We start from the raw sequence: 20524 nt of genomic DNA on the forward strand, positions 1-20524 counted from the left end.
TATATTTTTGGAAAATTTAATTATCATTAAAAAGAGCATATGTAATGTCCCTGATATACAGAATTCAAATTATTTGAGAAATTATTAAACCAAAAAGAAAAGGTTACAAAGGAAAAGAGAAAAATACTTTGAAAACATGGATACAAATTTCAATACACCATATCTTTGCTAACACTGGTCAGATTTAATTTTTGTTTTGTTTTGTACACCAGGTCAGAACAAACCAGTCCCCAAATATCAACTCACACCAATAACACAATAGATGATCAACCAGGAACATGTGTTAAAGAAAACACTTTAGGAGCTTCCAGGTAAAACTTTGTCATTACTGTCCATTCCAACAAAAAATCAGTAAGTATTTATTTCACAATCCTTGGATCTAATAGTAATGAAATTACAAAACATGTCTTAAGCAATGAAATAACATATACTCATACTTAATTATAGAGTTATAGAATATAAAATTATAGAAAGATTAATTCACATTTCTAAAATTAATTTCATTTCTACACAAGCTATTTCAAAATATTAAAGGAAACCAGTTATCCAATTCTCGGTTTCTCTCTAGGAGATTTGGGTTTTCAAAGTTTTAATAACCAATTCAATCAGAATCTCCAAAAACAAGATTCCAGAGGATTAAATTATCTTCTCTGGTAATGGTATAATTTACTAACAGCTTCTTCTAATCCATTCTCTGTCTGTTAGGATAAAATTAACTTCTATACAAATATTTATGGCCTGACTTCTCTTTTCTCTAGAAAAATAGAGGGCAAATTTCTACCTTTTTTTTCTTTTCTTTTTTTTCACTTTGAATCTTCTTAGATATCATGGAGGCCTGCTGTCCACAGTTTTATCAACGTTTTTTCAAAACATACAATACATTTTTTTTTTAGTGGGCCTATAAACCTTGGAGATCCTAAACCACCTATACCAGCTTCCTCTACCTCTGCCTACCTTGGGCAGTGACTTTCCAATTTATTAGGTGGTGTTCAGCAGTTTCCTTCTTGATCCTGTTCCCTCATCTATGTTTTGGACTTACTCTTGTGCAGGTTCTTATTACTAAGGCGTTCTTAGTAATAAGAAGATAGCCCCTCTGAAGAGAGGGCCTGCTGGATAATCTCTTGCCATATGTCCTGCCGATTGAACAATGCATTGTATTTATTAAAAACTAAAAGAAACTAGAAAAAGTTAAGGGTAGAGAAATAATGACTGGAAGGTTTAATTATTTGCAATGTGCCCGGGAGTAATAAGTAATGTTATAAGTAGTAGAGACCATTCCCTGATGATAAATCATTCGTTTTTGAAGATCATAGATCATCTACAACAGTTACCTAGTTTCTAGAATTTTGAGGGCATAACCTTTTTGTTCAAAACCATATTTTACAAAATTTGTTGTAATCTAGTTGTAGGATCACTCCATATTATTGGTTACATACTGGTAATAATGATATTTACGATGATATCCCATGATATTAACTGATATTAGAGATAAAACATAACATTGATATTTGTACATTCCAGCCCATGTATGAGAAGGTTAAAAGTGAAGCGATATGTATGAAAATTGTGCTATTTTTTTTTTTTTTTTTTGCTATCTTCCAGTGATTGAACCAAACTTACACTTTAGTATTGAAAAAAATGTGAAATTCTTAATAAATAATTAATAATTATTGATAATTTTACAATTTTGTCAATACTGAAGCCTTGATTTGTTTCTGTCACAAATAGATGAAAACATCTTATTAGGTACTACTCCTTTACATTTAACCTCATATAATAAATTTCAATACAAACAAAAATATATGTGAATTCTTTTTTGTAAATTATCATAATTTTAAATTAAACGCATGCATATGTCTAATGTAGAATTATGATAATTGAATTATATTTTAGATACATATTAAAATATATATATTAATATTATCTAAAATTGTTGATGAGGTTAAAAAAATTAGGCTCATGAGAAGGTTGAAAAATGTCAATTAGATGCAACTATAAAAATATTATTTATAATATAAGTAAGTGAACTATTAAGCACTTGTATACCTTAATATTATGTTTGCGGCTTTATTTTAAGACAAACAAATTAAGAGTACAAATACAAATCATCTAAACTGTGATTTCTTTGGTCAAGATACTAAGAGATTAAGCTAAGAAAATTTAGCTGCTTATTTGAGAAAGATAAATAACTTTTTCCAGCACCAGTCAAAGTTCAGTCATTACCGTAAAATCAATATAGGGCAATGTAATGATCTCAGCATGATTAAATTATTAGTGTTGCAATATTTTCAAAAAAAGTTATTTTAAATATTGAATCAATTTTTCAAATCGCCATTATTCTTTGAACCACACTGGAGATGATTTTTCCACAAGGAGTGTTCCGATTCAGGGTTCTTGGGCTGATTCTGAAACTAGGAAATCAATTCCATTTTTACCCACAAAATTCAAATATTAAATTTTAAGACTAACACAATAAGGGACAAGCCAATGAAACATTTTAATTAGTAATTAGGTTAAATAATCAAATGTTCAAGTATCATTATATATTTTTAAACCGTTCTTATAAAACACCAAGGGCATATCCACAGAAGGATGAGGATGAGACCATACATGGTCCTACACCTTGAGGGTGCTCTGTGCCATGAAGATTAAATAAATAAATCATACCTTAAAGCATACTTTATAGCTTCAGGGGACTCCTGGAAGTCTCCTTCCTTCATCAAGGGCACCCCATAATGTAGAATCGCCAAGGACTCCATGTCCTAATGTCTAAATCCATTACTGTATATTAAATTTTTTATCACATAATAGATCAAATTATCTCATAATTCATTTTAAGTTATGGTGTTAGTTAGGATCTGTTATGGAAAATTTCACCTGTTTGCATGACTATTAGATATTTGTTCTTGGACATTTCGTTTGATAGCCATAGAAAATATTTGTTTTTCAGTCAATGTCATATGTTTTTGCATTAGTTTTTCTTTTAAATCACAACATAATATTAACTTTCTTTAAACCAATTTTCTAACTTGTTAAGACCTACAATGCAACATTTTTTATTTTGTAACTGCTTGAGCTCAAAAAATAATTTCTTAAAACTTTATTGAAAAACATATAGTATATTTCACAATATTTTTAAGTAGTCTCAACCATTTATTATGCTTCAATTTGTGTCTATTGCTATAAAATTTAGCCTAATTTTTTCTTACCTGCCTACTGCCTCTTTTTATTTGTCATAATAAAGGAAATATATTCTCATTAATTTCAGGTGGAGGGATACTGGAACACTTGTTTTAAATCATGATTATTTTTTTTAAATAGTACAGTGAACTGTTCGCCTTCCACTGCTTCTTTTGTTTTCTTTTACTCCTTTCATTCATTTCATTATACATTTTTGCTTTTTTTTTTTTTATAAGTTATATTATTTATAAGTTATATTATTTATTTATTTTTACCATGTCTATATTAGTTTCTGCATAGTTCTTATTGATTTAATAAGAACATAATTAATAATTTTATTTTATTTTATTAATAATAATAATAATAAATAATTGTATTTAGCCTCAAGCAGTGGTCTATATAAGATAACAATCGGTAATAAAGCCTATTAAAGTAATTCGAAAGTTTAAATGTAGTAATTCATAAATTAATCATTGGAATGGACTCATTGTCTTTGTCATGATAAAAAAAGTTCTTTCTAACTGAGAATAATTAAACTTTACACAATGAATTAAAAGCAGTTTCTTGTATATTTTTTTTCAAAAAATCAAGGAAGTTAAAATACTTATTAGTCTAATTATTAGCAATCTTATGTTTAGAAGAATCAACAAAAATTGAAATGATTCAAATAAATTCTTTTTTAGACAACCCATAGCAAAGATTAAAATAAGCTCACTAACCCATATTCGAAATTCCAAAACCAGTTTCTAAATGGTAACTTGTTGAAAAAGCTTCAATTAGAGCAGTTGCCATTACTAACAGAGTTGCCTATTAATTCAAATGAATTTAAAATGCTCCTAATTTCATCCCGATTAATTTTTTTAGTGTTTCTTCGTTTAGCCATAACAATAATTTTCTTATAGGGACAGAACTTAAAAATAATTTTTTGGCCAGGATAAAAATTGGTTTGAAACTTGAATTTCAATAATCATTAAGTTATTGATAGAAACACTTTATATAACCCAGATGGTAAACTTATTTAAAATCACAAAGACCAAAGTCCGGGACAGGTCACAAATATGATAATTGAGGGTGTAATAGTTTTTTAACTGTTAAAACTCAGGGAAGAGTTTGATTGGAGTATGTGCTTCACAAAAGTTTTACTTCATTTTAAGGTATTATAAGCAGGTTTATATTGTCTAATTATGAACATCAAACAATAATAAAAATAACTTTGTTACTTTGTAGAACTGTATATGTGGGCCTTTGTAAATTATTGTAAGTTACAATAATTACAAAACACCTTAAAATTCAGTTAGAGCTTAGCGAAGCACATACTCCAATTAAACTCTTCCCATACCACTGGGGGTGCGTATTCCACACTTTGTGAAACACTGGTGTTGACTATACCAGGATATGAAGTTAGTTTGGAAACAAATGCTTGAGCATTTAAAGCTATCTTTAGAAGGAACACCCTGGGAACTTGAAAGATATGTTTACTCATCGAATTTATCATGAAAGAAACTAAAATTGAACTTTGTAAATTTTTATTATTGACTGACATGTGACATAATCCACCAAAATTTTTCCCATTGCATTGTTTTCTCGCGTGAATCTGCGAAGTTGCCTCAGGGATTGAATACTGTTATAGAAAATAAGTTTTATTATTTTGGTTTGTAAATAAAATGGTGGATGGCGACACTATGATACTGCTAAGAACAAACCCACAGTCATGCTACTTTGTTCTAGAACAGTTTGTCGTGGCATCTGTTTATGAAAACATACTCTCGTTGTCTTTATTTATAAAACCCTACCTACATTCCACAACAAATACACCTTGGATTGTTGAGCAATCCTCGCATCATTTCCAATTGATACATGAACTGCTGGATTATGATGTGATGATAGATATCCATTCACCATACAGTCATTTATGGATCATTCTAGAAAAGAATTATAAAAAGATTTAAAGATGTGAAATAATTTATTCCTATGGGGGAATGTTCAAGTACAAGCAAGTGATAGTCACACTTGGATTTAAGTTCTACTTGTACATAGTAGATCAGGTGCACCCATATTTGCATATTTTATAACTACCTTAAAGTTAATCCTAGAAACTTCTGTCAGAAAAATAATATATTACATAATTATATAATCTGATTAATGTTACAACCCTCAATAATAATTGTTTTAGCCTATCCCAGACTATGGCTTTTGTGATTTCAACTAAGTTTACCATCAGCGGCATCATTCATTTCACTTTCATTGTTGGTTTATATTCACTTCATTCTTTCACTTTATCAATTAATTTATTATATCTACATACTAACTTAGTATTTCTTACTCATTAGTTACTTATTATTGGGAGTGCGATGGCACTGTGGTAAGGCGCAATGCTATTAACTCCAAGGCCCTGGGTTTGAATCCGGCTGGGCAGAAAATGGTTTTCAGTTACACTGTAGCCATGAGTCAACCTTGTGGGTTCTGGAGCCCATCTGGCTCATAAATTGGGTACCCTTAATTAGATAAAAATTTGGTGGTTGAGCGTGATTCTGACCAAAATACCTTCTTGCACAACTGTACTTCCTTACAAAGTACTGCACTCTTAACCCTTCATGGGTTGTAGTGATACACATTTTAATTTAATTTAATTATTTATTATTACACATTTCTTGTTATGTTTAAATATTTTACTTCTATTCATTTTTTTACTTTATTTATACTTTTTACTATTTATTAACAAATACTTATTTTATAATTTTTACTACTATTTATTTATGTCTAAATTTGTGATCAAAATTAATGTAACCTAACATTTTTCTTACAAGGCCACATGCTCTCAAGATCATGGAGAATGTACATAAAATCAATAAACTGCTCTTTCACAGGGTTACCATGGGGGAGAAGGAAAGAAAAATAAAGTTTGATTCTAGGTTCAGTCATTACTGCTTTCTAATGTTGCTAAAGTGGAAGGTCCATGATACAACCCCACTTTACTTCTGAGACATCTCAAATAATGTAGATCTCCAAATTTTGTTTTTTTACTCTTTGTCATTCATAATGATTATTATCCCTTATAATTTTTTAATTATTAGAAATATTGCGTAGAATTAAAAAAACAATGAATTTCATATGTAATTAATTATGATTAGTCATTATGGCTTTTATTTAATACTATCTCATGGTAGTATTAAATTAAATAGTATTACCAAATCAAAAACATAATCTCACAAGGTTATTATTATATATGTAGATTAAATGACCTCTTAACTAAACAATTACCGAACTGTCTTAAAAGGTTTTAGTATAGTAGGCTTAGAATAGTATCTTGAATTATTCAACATGGATAATTGATCCAAAGAAATATTTTGGTATTGATAAATAAGGGCGTCGATGTGTTACGACTATCTAAACATTTTAGTATGATTCCGGTTCTTCATTTAGGTAGAAATAAAATAAGCGGTTATTGATCCAAGATACTAGTCATGCCTTTGACGTAGGATAACATTTTAAATCGCCACGGGTCGCTCTTGGACTACACTACTTTCGCTAAGAGTTATGGCAGCACAAGCCGCGGCGGTGAATCCTACCGGGTCAAACAAAGAAAAGCTGCAAATAATGTTTCGGATTTCAGCCTTCAGCGGGTTGTTTCCATTTATTTTTTCCGACAATGACTTAATCCGTTCTCCGCTATTTATTTTACACTGTATTCTTTCTCCAATGATTTTATTTCTCAATATAGTGCTTATGACCAATGTCATGGATATTTTTATGGGAAGGGCAGGGATCAAGTTCAACAAATTTGTATACCAAGGTCCACTTATTGCAACTGCATGTATCCCAGCTATTTCCATTTTTTGGTTATCGCTCAACCTGAAGAGGTTCAGTAAGGTGTTCAGGGCATTGAGAGCTGTCGAGAACGTGACCCAGAACCACCCTCCGACCTTTGTCCTCAAACCGATCGCTTCGCGCCTGGCTTCTTTACTACCACTTTGCATTATAGAACTTTTTTGGTCTGAAAATTATTACTACATCTACTTCTACTCACTCCAACTGTGGATATACATCGTCATATTACAATTCACAAGTATCCTAACTGCTATCAGAAGTCACTACTCCTTTTTGGAAAACACCTTAAGCAAGTCTACCGCCACGGAGTGGACCCAATGCCACGAAGTCTTGGGAGCTTGTTGCGAAATCGTCAACAGGTGTTACTCCCCCCAATCGCTAATTTATGTATTAACTACCTTCGGCTGTGCAACTACTTCTATGTACGGTATTTTAATCGTGAAGGGTTATTTCTCATTCTCAGTGCCGGTTATTATAGAAGCAATATGGATTATATCAGTAGTCACTGGATTATTGCACATTGTTTACAATTGTGACGAAACTGTTCAAAAGGTGAGTTATTGTGAGTAAGGTCTTGTCATAAACGAGATATTGTGAGTAAGGTCTTGTCATAAACGAGATATTGTGAGTAAGGTCTTGTCATAAATAAGATATTGTGAGTAAGGTCTTGTCATAAACGAGATCTTAATTTAACGTTTCTGTTACACTTTTATGTTAACAATATTACGAAACATAGTAACCAAGAAGGTTGACTTTGAAATTTATTATTATAAATTTTCATTTTCAGTGAATAATGAAGACCGTATTTATGACAAAATATTACAAATAAAAAAAAATATAAACATAATATAAGGCAGGCTCTGCATGTGCGTTTTTTACAAGCACATGTAATTAAACCATGTCAAAATACATAGTGAGGACTAGCTTTATTACTGCCTTCCAACAGTTCAACCTCCGCTCCTTTGGTTATAATCGAGAAATCAACCACTTCATATTTGAAAGATTACCAGACCACCCGGCTTAAATACTTATCTCAAAAGATCTATGTATACTCACTGTTGATAAATCCTTATTTTATAGTTATTTATTTTAATATTATTCTTTTTCTTCATATACAGATCTTGACTTGTCAAATTACAAAATAGGCAATCAGCAGATTACCAGTAATATTGTTTAAATGTAAACATACCTTATTTTCTTTATATTACTGTTCAATATCGATTATACATTTCACTTATAGAAATTGTTTCTATAAGTTGAAATATTATGCTAAGGTAGCGAATAACAGTCTTCCCTTATGAAGAGCTTCTGACGTTAGAATAACAGTATGTAAAAACGATTAGTTTCCATTGGAGACATTTCTCAAATACTAAGAACAAAAAAAATGCTGGGTGCGACAAAATGTTCTTCAAAGAACCTCAAAGATATGTTCCAGTGCATTTTTCGGACCCCAAGAATCTTGGGGTTGTTTCCTTTTGTTTTTACCGACAACGATCTCGTCCTTTCTCTTCATCATATTCCGAACAGTGTTGTGAATATGATTACAGTTAGCTGTGTAATGATATATATGGTATTTATTCAATTTAACAAGGTCAAATATATGTCGTATGCATTCGCCTTCGTTTATTTTAGCCCATTTATTATTTCTGTGATTATTCCTAATGTTTCTATTTTCTGGCTCTGGATAAACTTGAAGAAATTTGGAAAGATATTCCGAGCATTGAGAGTAGTCGAAGGTGTGACCCAGAAACAGGATCTATCAGCCAACAGGGTCTATCATCCAACAGGGTCTATCATCAAACAGGGTCTATCATCCAACTTCATCCAGCTCTTTACTGTGTTTTCCATTTTTTCCGCGTTGTTTATTATAGAAATGATTTTGCTTCCTAAATCTTTTATTGTACTTTTTTATATATATGCGACTATGGCCAACGTTTACCTCGTGATGATTCAGTTCACTAGTATCTTGGCTATCATCAGGGGCTACTACCTCTTTTTGGATAAGACCCTCTGCAAAGCCACGGCCATCGAGTGGACCCAATGCCACGAAGTGTTAGGAGCTTGTTGTGAGATCGTGAACCGGTGTTACTCCCCACAGCTTTTCATCTTCACCTTGTCTACCTTCACCTTTATAACAAGTACGATTTACGTCCTCATCTCCTATTATAGCTTTTTTGAGCCTTGTGATAGAATCATATCCGTGCTGTGGATATGTTTACTGTCTCTATCGTTATGGGGCTTTATTCATTATTGTCACGATACAGTTCAAAAGGTAAGTAATATAACATTAAATGAAGGCATAAATATAATCATAGCTCCTTAAACATCTACAAACAAAAATATGATTTATTTATTTTATTTTCACTATTTTTTTTTTTTTAAGCGTGCGTCTCACTGGTGATAAAAAAGTATAGAAATATTCTACTTTTGATCAACACAATCGCAGAAGGGTTTCATTAAATTTTCGGAATGAGCAAAACCATCGTCACTTACGAGCACGAATGACTGCTGAATATATTATCTCATCCGTTTCCAGTCCTATGAGTCACCTTAATAAACTAGATTGTACCACGTTGTTGGCTAACCAACTTCTATCGTTTATGGGCTACTTAAGACTTAAACAATCATCTTTTACTTTCATTTCTCCAACCAAACATATACTTCCAGTTCCTTCTTGAAGGTTAATAAAAGCAATTTTTATAGGTAAAAATATAGCTCAAAACAATCCATAATGGAAGTTTTTGCCACCTTCCCAGGTTTAATTGGTTTTTAGAGATTTTTCAATACAAAATGAGGTGATATTTATATCTAATCTGTTGAATTTGGTTTTAGGCTTTTGTATTATTTTTTATCAGTTGTCCTAAGGAAGAGAATAGCTAAGATTCAATCGTAGGTCTTGCTTTAATAGATATGGATACTTGAATAGAACCCTTTACATAACAAAGATCAAGATTTCGATAATGTTATTTAACTTCATGTATTTGGAGCTATTAGATGAGGAACATAAGGGATATATTTATTCATAGTAACAGTGCAAAGACGAATCCTTGAATATAAAATCATCTAGAAGAATAAAATGACAACAAAGGAGTTTAGGAAATTAAATATGTTAATAGGAAAATAGTCGTGAGATATGTCCCTCGAATAAGTAATAAATCTTTATATTATAGTGCATTTTTTCGTCCTTAATTCGAAATCTCATGCAAGGAAATTTAATTAATTAATGAATTCCATATTTAAACATTTTATAGACATAAATATAATCACACAAGAAAGTGATGTTTTAATTTATTATTTATAATAATAAACAATCTTCCTAGTTTCAAATGTTGGGTGTTTGCGTTAGAATTAAACATCGAAATCCTCCAACATCGTCCGAGGCCGATTTTATTTTAAAATTTAATTTATTTAAATTTATTATTTAAATATATTAATTTAAATTTTAATTTTAACCTTGACAGTGGGATATAATTGACAAATCAGAACAAGGTGGTCCTCGCAATTCGACAGTAACATCCGCCACATAAGAACAAAATGATGGCCTATCAAAAAGTTTTAGAAGCTTATTTGAAGAGAAAAACATTTCCAAATATTTTGGAAATAAAATATCAAAGTGCAATAATGTGAAGGATGTTTATAAAACATGTTAACGTTTTATAAAACAAAAATTCTCAATATGAATTTATTTATTTCGAATATGTATTTCAATATTATTAGATTGTCCTATAGCATTAGTCATAATTTAGTGATTTTTAATTTTCAGGCAAAGAATTTCGACAAGTCGTTGTACAGATTAGTGCTAAATGACAGTAGCAAACTACTGTTGAGAAATGTGAGTATAAAAAAAAGTATATAAAACTGCAAATATAAATCAGGTTTACAAAAATATAGTTTGTTCTAGTTTCCAGAAGTAGTAATCATACATACATCAGTTAACTTTTCATAAAACATTCCGCAAAAGCTTTCAATAATTAAAAATCAGTAATCAATTACTACAGTCGATTATTGACAGAAGTTAATAAATATTTAGATAAAAAATTTAGATCCATGATACACTTCATGTATTCTGAAGAATATATCTTCCACTGAAAACAAGCTCAACATGAGTATTATTATAAGATTACAAATATTATTATAATTTGCATGAGCTTTTATCTTCTAAATCTTAATTTTTCAATTTTAGGTTTAAACTTTGTCAAATCATCTGGCACATTAGACGAAAATAAGAAATGCGGATCAACAGAAACATTCATACCAAATTTACAGATCAAAGTAAATTAGTTAATAAAATGATGGCAGAATAAATAAATATCAATAGAGAAAGAAATAATGTATTTAATACATTAATATGTATACATAAAGTTTTTTATATATTTAAAGCTAAAGTACAATGAAACAGACATCTTAAATGTAACCTTACAAATAGGCAGATTTATTTCTTCTTAAAACAGAGCATTCCTTCATTGTCATTACCACAGGCTCAAATATTTAGCTATATATTCTCGATAAATCAATCGATTTAAAAGGTAATCATAGGTTTGAAAATGTAAAATATAACGAATATTAAAAAATTATGTATAAATTGTATGAATAAATATATTTTAAAAAAGTGTACAAATGATCTATAATCAAAATCATACCGATGTTCAATCAGATACCAAATAATATTGGGGTATTGGGCGAACAGGGCCCTAAGAAAAACTTGGTGAGAAAGTGAACACGGAACTTTTTTTGTAAAAATTAAGAATTTAATAATGAATAGTTGAGCGTTATCGTGAACCAATCACTTGTATAACCGTTGTTCAAGAAACAGAACTTCCTTAAAAAGTACTGAACCCTTGACCCAGGGTAGCAGGTAGATTTTCATTAATAATGAATATTAGTACCAACCTATAAAAGTCTTGGGACTTGTGCTAATAGATATTTAAAGACCTCAAAAATTTATCTATTTTTGTATTGGAACAGGTTACTAGATGATTCTATTTTTCGAAGATATTCGTGTACTTTAAACTTTTTACACTTACTTTCAAATTTAAACATCGTATTTTGAAAGTTAATTTTACAATATTATTTTAATAAACAGCAGCCCAAAAATTTATTTGAATTGCAAAGTTTAATATTTTTTTATCTTATTTATCAATATATATATATATATAATTATTATACATAATTTTTTTTTTTTTTGTAGAAGAGGATAATGTATCACTTCCAAGCAAAGCGTAAAGTTGAATTTTCAGCTATGGGTTTTTTCAATTTTGATTATTCTTTAATCTGCAGAGTGAGTAATTTATAATACACATATATAATATATCACAACTACAATAACACCAATAATTCTTGAAATATGTGTTATTATAGAATAATTTTGCATTACAGATGGTGTCCACGGCGACTACTTACATAGTGATAATGGTTCAGTTCTCAGGCTGATCTTCAAAATCATTTTTTCCCCATCATTATGATTTAAAACTTTAGTTATTATTAGCACAATTTTCGGATACTTCATGTTTTACATAATGGTTTGAATAGTAGAAACTTAGTATCACTATCACTCTTTCATCTAACCTAAATAACAATTAAATATTTGAATGAGTGCGAACTAGAATAAAATAAATCATCTTAGTTATTATATCTTTTCATTAAAACATTGATTGTTAAAAGTAATTATGCATAAGTGTTTTGTTGGTAGATAACGTGTCGCATATTATTTAGTATGGTTCACCTACGAGCGACTTCATCTTTTGTTATTTTTGCTTGTACAATGATATTTCTAGGACTTTAATGTGAAAAAAAAATAGAAATATTTGCATAAATTATGAAATAATGAATGTATTGGAAATGTATTTTATCAATCTTGTAGTATGGTTTAATAGTTAGTTCTTTTGTGCTTAAACAGGAGTTTCCATGTATGTCCCATCATAGATTATATTATAAAATGCAAAATGTTTTGCTAACAGTTAATTTGTTAAAACATTTATAATTGTTGCCTGTCAAATGATTTTTTAAAAACCAAACAAAATTTATTTTCATGCTAACATTTATTAATGTATTTTTAAATGTAAAAAGTTTTAACATGCTAAATGTTATAAGTATAAGACTGTGAGCAGCCCAATTTAAAGTCCATATTATATGTTAAATGCAGAGGAGCTTCTAGATGATTTTCTTGACAACTTGTTTAATAGCCTTTACTGGATTGAATCTTTAAGAAATAATAAAATCTCCTACAGCTTTGTCACATAATCTTGCCACAATCTTACCTTTTCCTTGTTTACTCTCCTAATTTTTTTTCATTACTTCCATTATTATTTTCATTCATTATAGTTTTTTAAAAATGTCCAAAAAAACAAAACGAATACGAACTACGAGCAACTAACCCAATAAATACAACAAACACAATGGTGTTGAACTCAGTTAGTCTGTTGTGTAACGTCATTTTTCATTTAGAAGACCTGTTAACTGATTCTCAACTCGTTTTAATGTGATAAAAGATGAAAATATTTCTCAATTTAATAACATAAAATTTGCTAACACTTTATAGTATGTATGAGATGGAATATTTATATAGATCCCAAGTAATATGTGGTTGACATAAACAATATTTTTAATAAATTAAATATATTTGTAAATTCTATATTCCATATTATTTGGAGGGGATCGTTTTGGTGGTCGCTGGCTTCTCCGTAGGCTTCAGCTCTTCTTTGATGATCTGAAACAAATATATTGAACCTATCATAAATATATTCAAACTATCACTTTACTTGATTTTTATAGGTTGGCTTATTGCACAACGAATCCGCAGAAACACCCGAGGATTGGCCCGTTCTGCACGCTATTTCTTCAATAGATTCAATATTCTCTTATTATTTATTTGTGTTTTTGAGTTGTTATATTGAAATAATTCATTAAATGATTTTAAAATAATCTTTTTTTACTAATTTTTTTTAAATTTAACAATGTTACTAGACAGCTGTTGTTTGGGTCTTTATATTTTAATTTAGGTTCATAAATGTTTCTTCAAAGATATGAAATGGTTTTAAAAATGTCTAAATATAAAAAGAAAATGGCTCGGGTGCTATAAAAAATACTCAAATACGAATTAACCTATTTATTAAACTATTACTCCATCAGGGCTTACTAAATGGAAGTAAACTTTTTTTTTTTACTTCCATTGAGTAAGCCCTCCAAATTAGGGTGAAACGGTTAGGTCATAATAAATAGTTTAATTACAATTTGAGTATTTTTTATAGCACCCGAGTCATTTTCTTTTTATATATTACAGATGGTTAATCAACAATCCTCTAATGTTTTAAAACTTTCGCAAGGCTAAATTAAAATGAACCAGACTGAGTTTTTTCGGGCTACTGAAATAATGTAATTTTGTATAATACATTAAGGACTGTAATAATAATGCTGACAATTGTTCCTCATAAAATAAACATTATATGATTTGTATTGAATAGTTCCTTAAAATTATTAAAGGTATATTATTGAAATATTGTAGATAACTGATCTCTTTATTAATCGTTAAAACAAATATATTTTTCCAATACCATCAAAAACTAGTTTTTTCCACCTCTAATTGTATACTACATATTGCATATATATTATATAACTAATTATATACTACATATATACATATAATAATATCCCTTATAGCGTTATATAATCACATACCTAACTTTATACTATATATTATATAATTAGAGAAATATGGTATAACGATGATGTGTAGAATGTGATTGTTCGTCGAATATTGACCACGAGTATCGACACCTACGAGCAACCTCTTGTTTATGTTTGGCAAACAGCTCATATCATTAGGTGATTAGCGATCTTTAATAACCTTATTGTTTGCGAAAACATCCCTATCGCAGGTAGTAGCGTAGTATCCCAAAAATATATCTTACAAACAAACTCAATTCATAAATTTACCTCAGCTACAGGAAGTCCTGAATAAATCGGCCAAAATGCTTCTCAGGGACAAACATAATAAACAGGGATAGTAAATAATTTTATTTGAGCTATTAATATTCAAGTACTTCATAAACTGGAACCTTGGAGACGTGAGACTAATTTTTATGTATTTTTTAATAATCTATGTATAGAAAATAATGATATATGAAGGTGTACGTTTATGTAAATGCAAAAAATTACTTTTAGAAATGATTTTGTAGTTTCTCTACATCCTGTATCATATCATTATGATCAAATTTATTTGTTGTATTTTTTATACAGTTGTAAATATCAATAAATAAATAAAAAAAAAAGAAATGATTTTTCTTCAAATATCAAAGACAAATTTATTATAGGAATCCAAAATATATTTAATTGAAAAATAAAATATTTGTTTATATTTCATTTACAAGTGACTACTGCAGATACACATTTTTTTTTTTTTTCATAGTCCCCTTTTTCTCGTGTTAGATGTGTGTGCCCAGTGGATCCTTTCTTGAAATCAAAAACCCTTCTGGAGAGGATCGCGTAATATAAGAAATACAATTTAACCTGTATAGACAAATCACTATACGGCTTAATTGTCTTTGGATTAATCATGAGATGATGAATCCCTTAATAATTCATATTCATAACTTGAGTTTTCTCGACCGGCCGAAGAGGCTAAAACGGCTGTCATGATGAAGGCGCCAGAAGAGTTTTTTAAAAAATCTAATTTACTATCTAAATAAGGCCGTGCGGGTTGGTGGGCAGTTCCCAAAGCACTCAGTTCGGCACGTTGTGGGTTCGATTCCCACCTGGGGGAGTTAAACATTCATTTTTCGGCGGTCCCGAAGAATGAATCTTGACACTCCCATATGGGTTAGTATGCGGCGGCAACCTAGGTAGCCGCCAGGGGTTGGCAAAAGGACCACTAGGCCCACTTGCCGGACTTGTTCCTCCCACCAAATACCAGTACCAGTACTATCTAAATATGTAAAAAACAAAATAAAAACATTTTCTACCTCATTGGAAATTCCAGAATCAAATGTGCTGGAAAAGAATTGAAGAAGGTTAAACAAATTAGCAATAGTCTCAAAAAATAGACAACATGGCTACTGTTATGATCAAAAGAAAATGAAATCAAAATTCCAAAATTGATACTGGGACACACTGTGCGTACATTTCTTTGAACCTAAAACACACGCTTGCTATAGCATGATAAAATTTAATTTTTATGGGTTTAATAAATATAAAATATGCTACACAATTTGTTTTCACATTTTCATCTAAAGCTAATTTATACGAAAACAACTAAGAGTAAAAATACTGAGAAAGATATCGCTATTATATTAAAGCTGAAAGCCCTGTTGTCAATATATATATTTTCCTCACTTTTCTTCAATGATCAGTTACTAAAAGGAATACTATTTTTTAGTCTATCTTTTTAGCCTTCGTCGAGTATTGCCACGAAGAATAGTCGTCACTAGTTTTTAGTTTTAGTTTGTAAGATTGTAGGAATAGCTTAATGTCAAATATTCATGAAGGAATTAGATAAACTTGCATCGCATTAAAAGTGTAATGGGGGTTTGCAATTGAGTTGGTAATTCTTCAGTTAGTTTATTTGATATTAATTAATTTTTTGACATTTATAAGTGCATAAATATCATCAATAAATTAGGTCTCTTAAGTTCCTGAATTAGTTACGTGGATTATCTTGGGATTCAGTGCCTATCCAAACTCATGATAATGGATTAGAAGGATGGGATACCTTTGAAGTTCAAGTATTTTACTCCCCCCCCCCACACAGTTCTCAAGAATTCAAAGGGCTTGAGAATTAGTGCATCTACTTGTCAGGCCCAGATTTAAACTTTGGTTATCCATAAGCCAAAGAATTTTTGCCGTTATTTTTTCAAACTATCAGAAGAGAAGGGAAGGGAAAGGTGTTGGAAACTTCAATTTTGTCGCTTAGCAACATTACTTCTGAAAATAAGTTGAGAAGCACATTTTTGTATTTAGGGAGTCAGAACCAAGTATTGGAAATAAGTTAATCTCTTTGGAAGGCATCAACTGGTCCATTGAAATTAAATATTAAACTTTCTTTTAATTATAAATAGAATAATTGTATAATTATTTTAATAAGTTTACTCACACTTACGAAATATAACATAAATAAAAAACGCAAAACTGACTCTTATTAGATAGAACTCTAAACTAGAAAACTTATGTCTACTGATGCAGTGTTGAGGTTATTGGTGGAGAGAGTGAAAACCAATGGGAAGCTTTGATCAAGGAAAATGGGAGGTTTGAAGAAGGCAGTAGGATTGTTTCAATTTTAAGAACCGTCAAAGCTGATTTTGTTTTAATCTCCCCGCATTTTTTGCAACTGGACCTCATGAGAGAGACGTGAAGACTTCTGGAAACAGTTTCTAATGGTTTCACATCTATCCATGCCTCTACATAATACCACAAAATTTGTTCAGTCCCTATTGGTAACTAATAGCAAAACATGTACACCAATTAACAATAATTGCACCAGTAAAATTTTAATAAAGAACATCAAATGAAAACTTTTTCAAAATCATAACATTTTCAATGTTATTTAAATAAATGTTTTTTTCTTAGCGTGGACCCCCTAGCAATTGTATATCTGTATTTTTATCAATAGTAATAAATATAGTTATTGATACTGTTTGTATAAGTTCGAAGTTATAATTTTATTTCATTGTGTAAAGAAATTCAAAATGTTTACTATGGTACAAGGTAGGATTTTTTTTTCGTTTTATATCTAGCTGGCCATTTTTGGCATGCGGGTAGTTATCCTGAATGCAATCTATTCTAACCAGTGTGAGCAGGTCGAGATACATTCCATGGGTCCGCTAAGAAATAAATTTTAACCCAGCCCAGGCAAGATTCCAACTTGCGCCGCTTCAGATAGTTGCTAAGGAACGCCTAAACAAACCCAGCTACCTAACCCTTGACATAATATAGGATAAAGGTCAATAACTAGAGCCCCTACCTCGATGGCCTCCTGAAGATGCTTCCTGATGGAGCGATAGTCCTCCGCGACCCATGAAAGGCTCACCTGTACGTCCTTCGTTAGAGCCATCATGAGCTCTCTGGTGGCTCTGCCTGGGTTATCCTTCATGGCAGCTATACCTCTTTCAACATCCTTGACGATGTTATCCAGATCCATTAATGCGTGTACCTGAGCGATCTTGAAGTCGTTATCAAGTTGCTCTTGGAGCACCTCCAGGGCAGTCAACACCCCAGGCAAATCCGCCGACACGGTACTCACGGCTACCAGGACCAGGAGAACCACGTGCATCATTGAGTATGAGTGACTTCTACCGCTGTATCTATCTATATATAACTTTTTAGGTTTTATTTGTTTTTTTAATTAATAAATATTCACGACTCTAAGCTTGTTTGAACAACTGACTCAAAAGCAATAAATCAAAAAATGAATATTCCCCATTAATTACCAAGTCTTTGAAAGATAAAAATCTAATGGATTAGATAAGATAAAATATCTCATCTGAAATAAAAAAAGCTCTTAGTTCAGTATAATGAACAAATAAATTATAGTGGTTATTTTTAACTCTTAAATATTTTCTTTATTTCATTATTTACAACAGAGAGTTATAAATCCCATCAGTTTGCTCATGGCACTTATATTAATTTAAACGCTTTAAAACCAATAGGATCTTAGAAGGCCACTTCTATGAAGTCTGTTTTTCAATCTTTAGACGGCTGAATATGCTGGAACTTTCTTGAGTACACGATTACAAGATGATACATTACCAAAAAGTAGCCTAGAAGATTGAATAATTGATTTCGATTTGAAGCAGTATGATTTATACATTGGGATAAGTTCTTAGAAGAAACAAGATTGATTTTTGAAGGTTATTCTTTATTTAACAGGGTTGTTTTTGCTCTTTTATTATTTTAAGAACACACAAAGGCCATTGTAGTCTCAATTAGATTAATTTATTGATCTTGCCACATTTTCGCCAATGCAGAAATTATTTTACAACATAAAAAACACATATCATTTAGTAAAAGGACTTACTTACCATTTAGATAGAAAATATAATTAAATTTTACATTTAATAGAATACATCTAAAACATTTATTTAACGCTATTATTTTGTTTGATTGCGATCAAAGAAAATTAGGGATAAATACACAAAACCGATGTGAAAGCAATCTTATCGTGTCATGGTGGTTTCATCATGGGAATGGAAAGTGGTTATTGGTGGTTTTTGGAGTTGTTTGACTTCTTAAGATAAGCTTCCATAAGTACACTGCATCTATTTTACCTAGGGTTATATTAACTAGAATGAATACTTCCAAAGTCAGCAAAATTGAATAGATTCTGTGCTTAATCATTACTGAATTATGTGCTTCGCGAAGGTTTACTGAAACAGTTGACAGAAATCACATATTTATGTTGCAGTGATTACTATAGTAGGACAATTGAAATGCAATATTCAAGGACAATGAAAATATTCAAATCACAATTGCTATACTTACAGTAATGAAGGAATAAACAATGCAAATACCTTGACACAGATCATTCTCACCACGCAATGAATCTTACTGCAGAAAGTCAAGATAGGGGTGAAATGCGTGCTTATGAAGAATGGGCAAGTTCATTCGTCAATCTGCAGATAATATTGATCTTGTTAAAAAGTTCTATTTTTTCCGAAAAATAAAGGTTTTTGAAGTATAAAATATTATTATTTCCACAAGAATAAAATTACTTATATTCTAGTATACTACTTTTAATGTTTCATAAAGGGCTCAACAAGTTTCTAGTCTCAATTTTTTAAATCATCCGGATAATTTTTTCTTGGTGCGTAAACCAGAGGTTTTCCTTCGAAGACCATGAATTGCAGGTATCCTTCTATGTCAATATCTATTTCACTAAAAATCACTGACATCTGGAAAACCATCGAATCCATGGTTTCCACCATTTAAATTTAAATTAATTTTATGCCAACACGTTAAAAGTTATCAAAAGAGGAGTCAAACCATGTTCTAAATCCTACATAACAGCCGTAGGGAGATGGAGCAAGTTGCTCTAACCCATTTGAGAATAGACCATACTGGCCACACGTAGTTTCACCTTATCAGAAAACTGACACTTCCAATGTGCCAATATTGTCACTCTATTCTATCGGTTATACATATTTTTGAAGAGTGCCCTGAATATTTAGAAACAATAAATAGAATAGGACTGACTCCAAATCTGAAGCTCTCAATGATTAGGAAAATAAAGTCTCATTAGCACTTAAATTTTTAAAAGCACGTCGTCTTTTGTCTACGTTATAAGAATCATTTAGTTTCATTTTTTTTTTCATGAAAAACCATAGGTATTGACGCCTTTAAGCAGGAATAAACAAACCGTCGAAAAAACAATGCTCCGGTAAATCTGTGTGTTAATCTCGTGGAAATCGCTTTCATGAACGCGGATAAACATGTGCAAGTTTTCCCAAGCTCCATCCTGTATGCTCCACAGCACAGATAAAGCTCCCATTTAAAGAGTTCTGTTGAAACTTAATAAGCAACAGTTCATCTT

General features: G+C 30.6%; 1 protein-coding gene and 1 long non-coding RNA gene across 3 annotated transcripts in view; one reads left to right on the forward strand and one right to left on the reverse strand.

Annotated features, from left to right (window-relative positions):
• LOC136795159 (uncharacterized) overlaps positions 1-12561 on the forward strand; it is a 15640-nt gene extending 3079 nt beyond the window's left edge. The window contains exons 2-5 of one of the 2 annotated variants that reach the window (XR_010842728.1): positions 213-351; positions 10772-10840; positions 12197-12286; positions 12385-12561. This is a non-coding gene — a long non-coding RNA (uncharacterized lncRNA). The remainder of the gene's footprint in view (positions 1-212; positions 352-10771; positions 10841-12196; positions 12287-12384) is intronic. The other variant, XR_010842729.1, reaches the window with a different exon arrangement.
• Positions 12562-13606: 1045 nt separating this feature from the next.
• LOC106682757 (uncharacterized) lies at positions 13607-18297 on the reverse strand. The gene is made up of 2 exons (XM_014423795.2): positions 17960-18297; positions 13607-13714 (listed from the first exon to the last, which is right to left on the reverse strand). The coding sequence occupies exons 1-2, from the start codon at positions 18269-18271 to the stop codon at positions 13649-13651; spliced, it is 378 nt and encodes a 125-aa protein (XP_014279281.1). The 5' UTR covers positions 18272-18297; the 3' UTR covers positions 13607-13648.
• Positions 18298-20524: the final 2227 nt, after the last annotated feature.

Source organism: Halyomorpha halys, unplaced genomic scaffold (genome assembly GCF_000696795.3).
Source record: "Halyomorpha halys isolate HHAL.00 unplaced genomic scaffold, Hhal_1.1 Scaffold441.1, whole genome shotgun sequence".
Lineage (NCBI taxonomy): Eukaryota > Metazoa > Arthropoda > Insecta > Hemiptera > Pentatomidae > Halyomorpha > Halyomorpha halys.

Excerpts from the sequence above, each read along its gene's own strand:
- LOC106682757 (XM_014423795.2), bottom strand. The coding sequence starts at position 18,271 with ATGATGCACGTGGTTCTCCTGGTCCTGGTAGCCGTGAGTACCGTGTCG. Across the intron at positions 13,715-17,959 it reads ATCTTCAGGAGGCCATCGAG|ATCATCAAAGAAGAGCTGAA; the intron begins GTAGGGGCTCTA and ends TATTTGTTTCAG.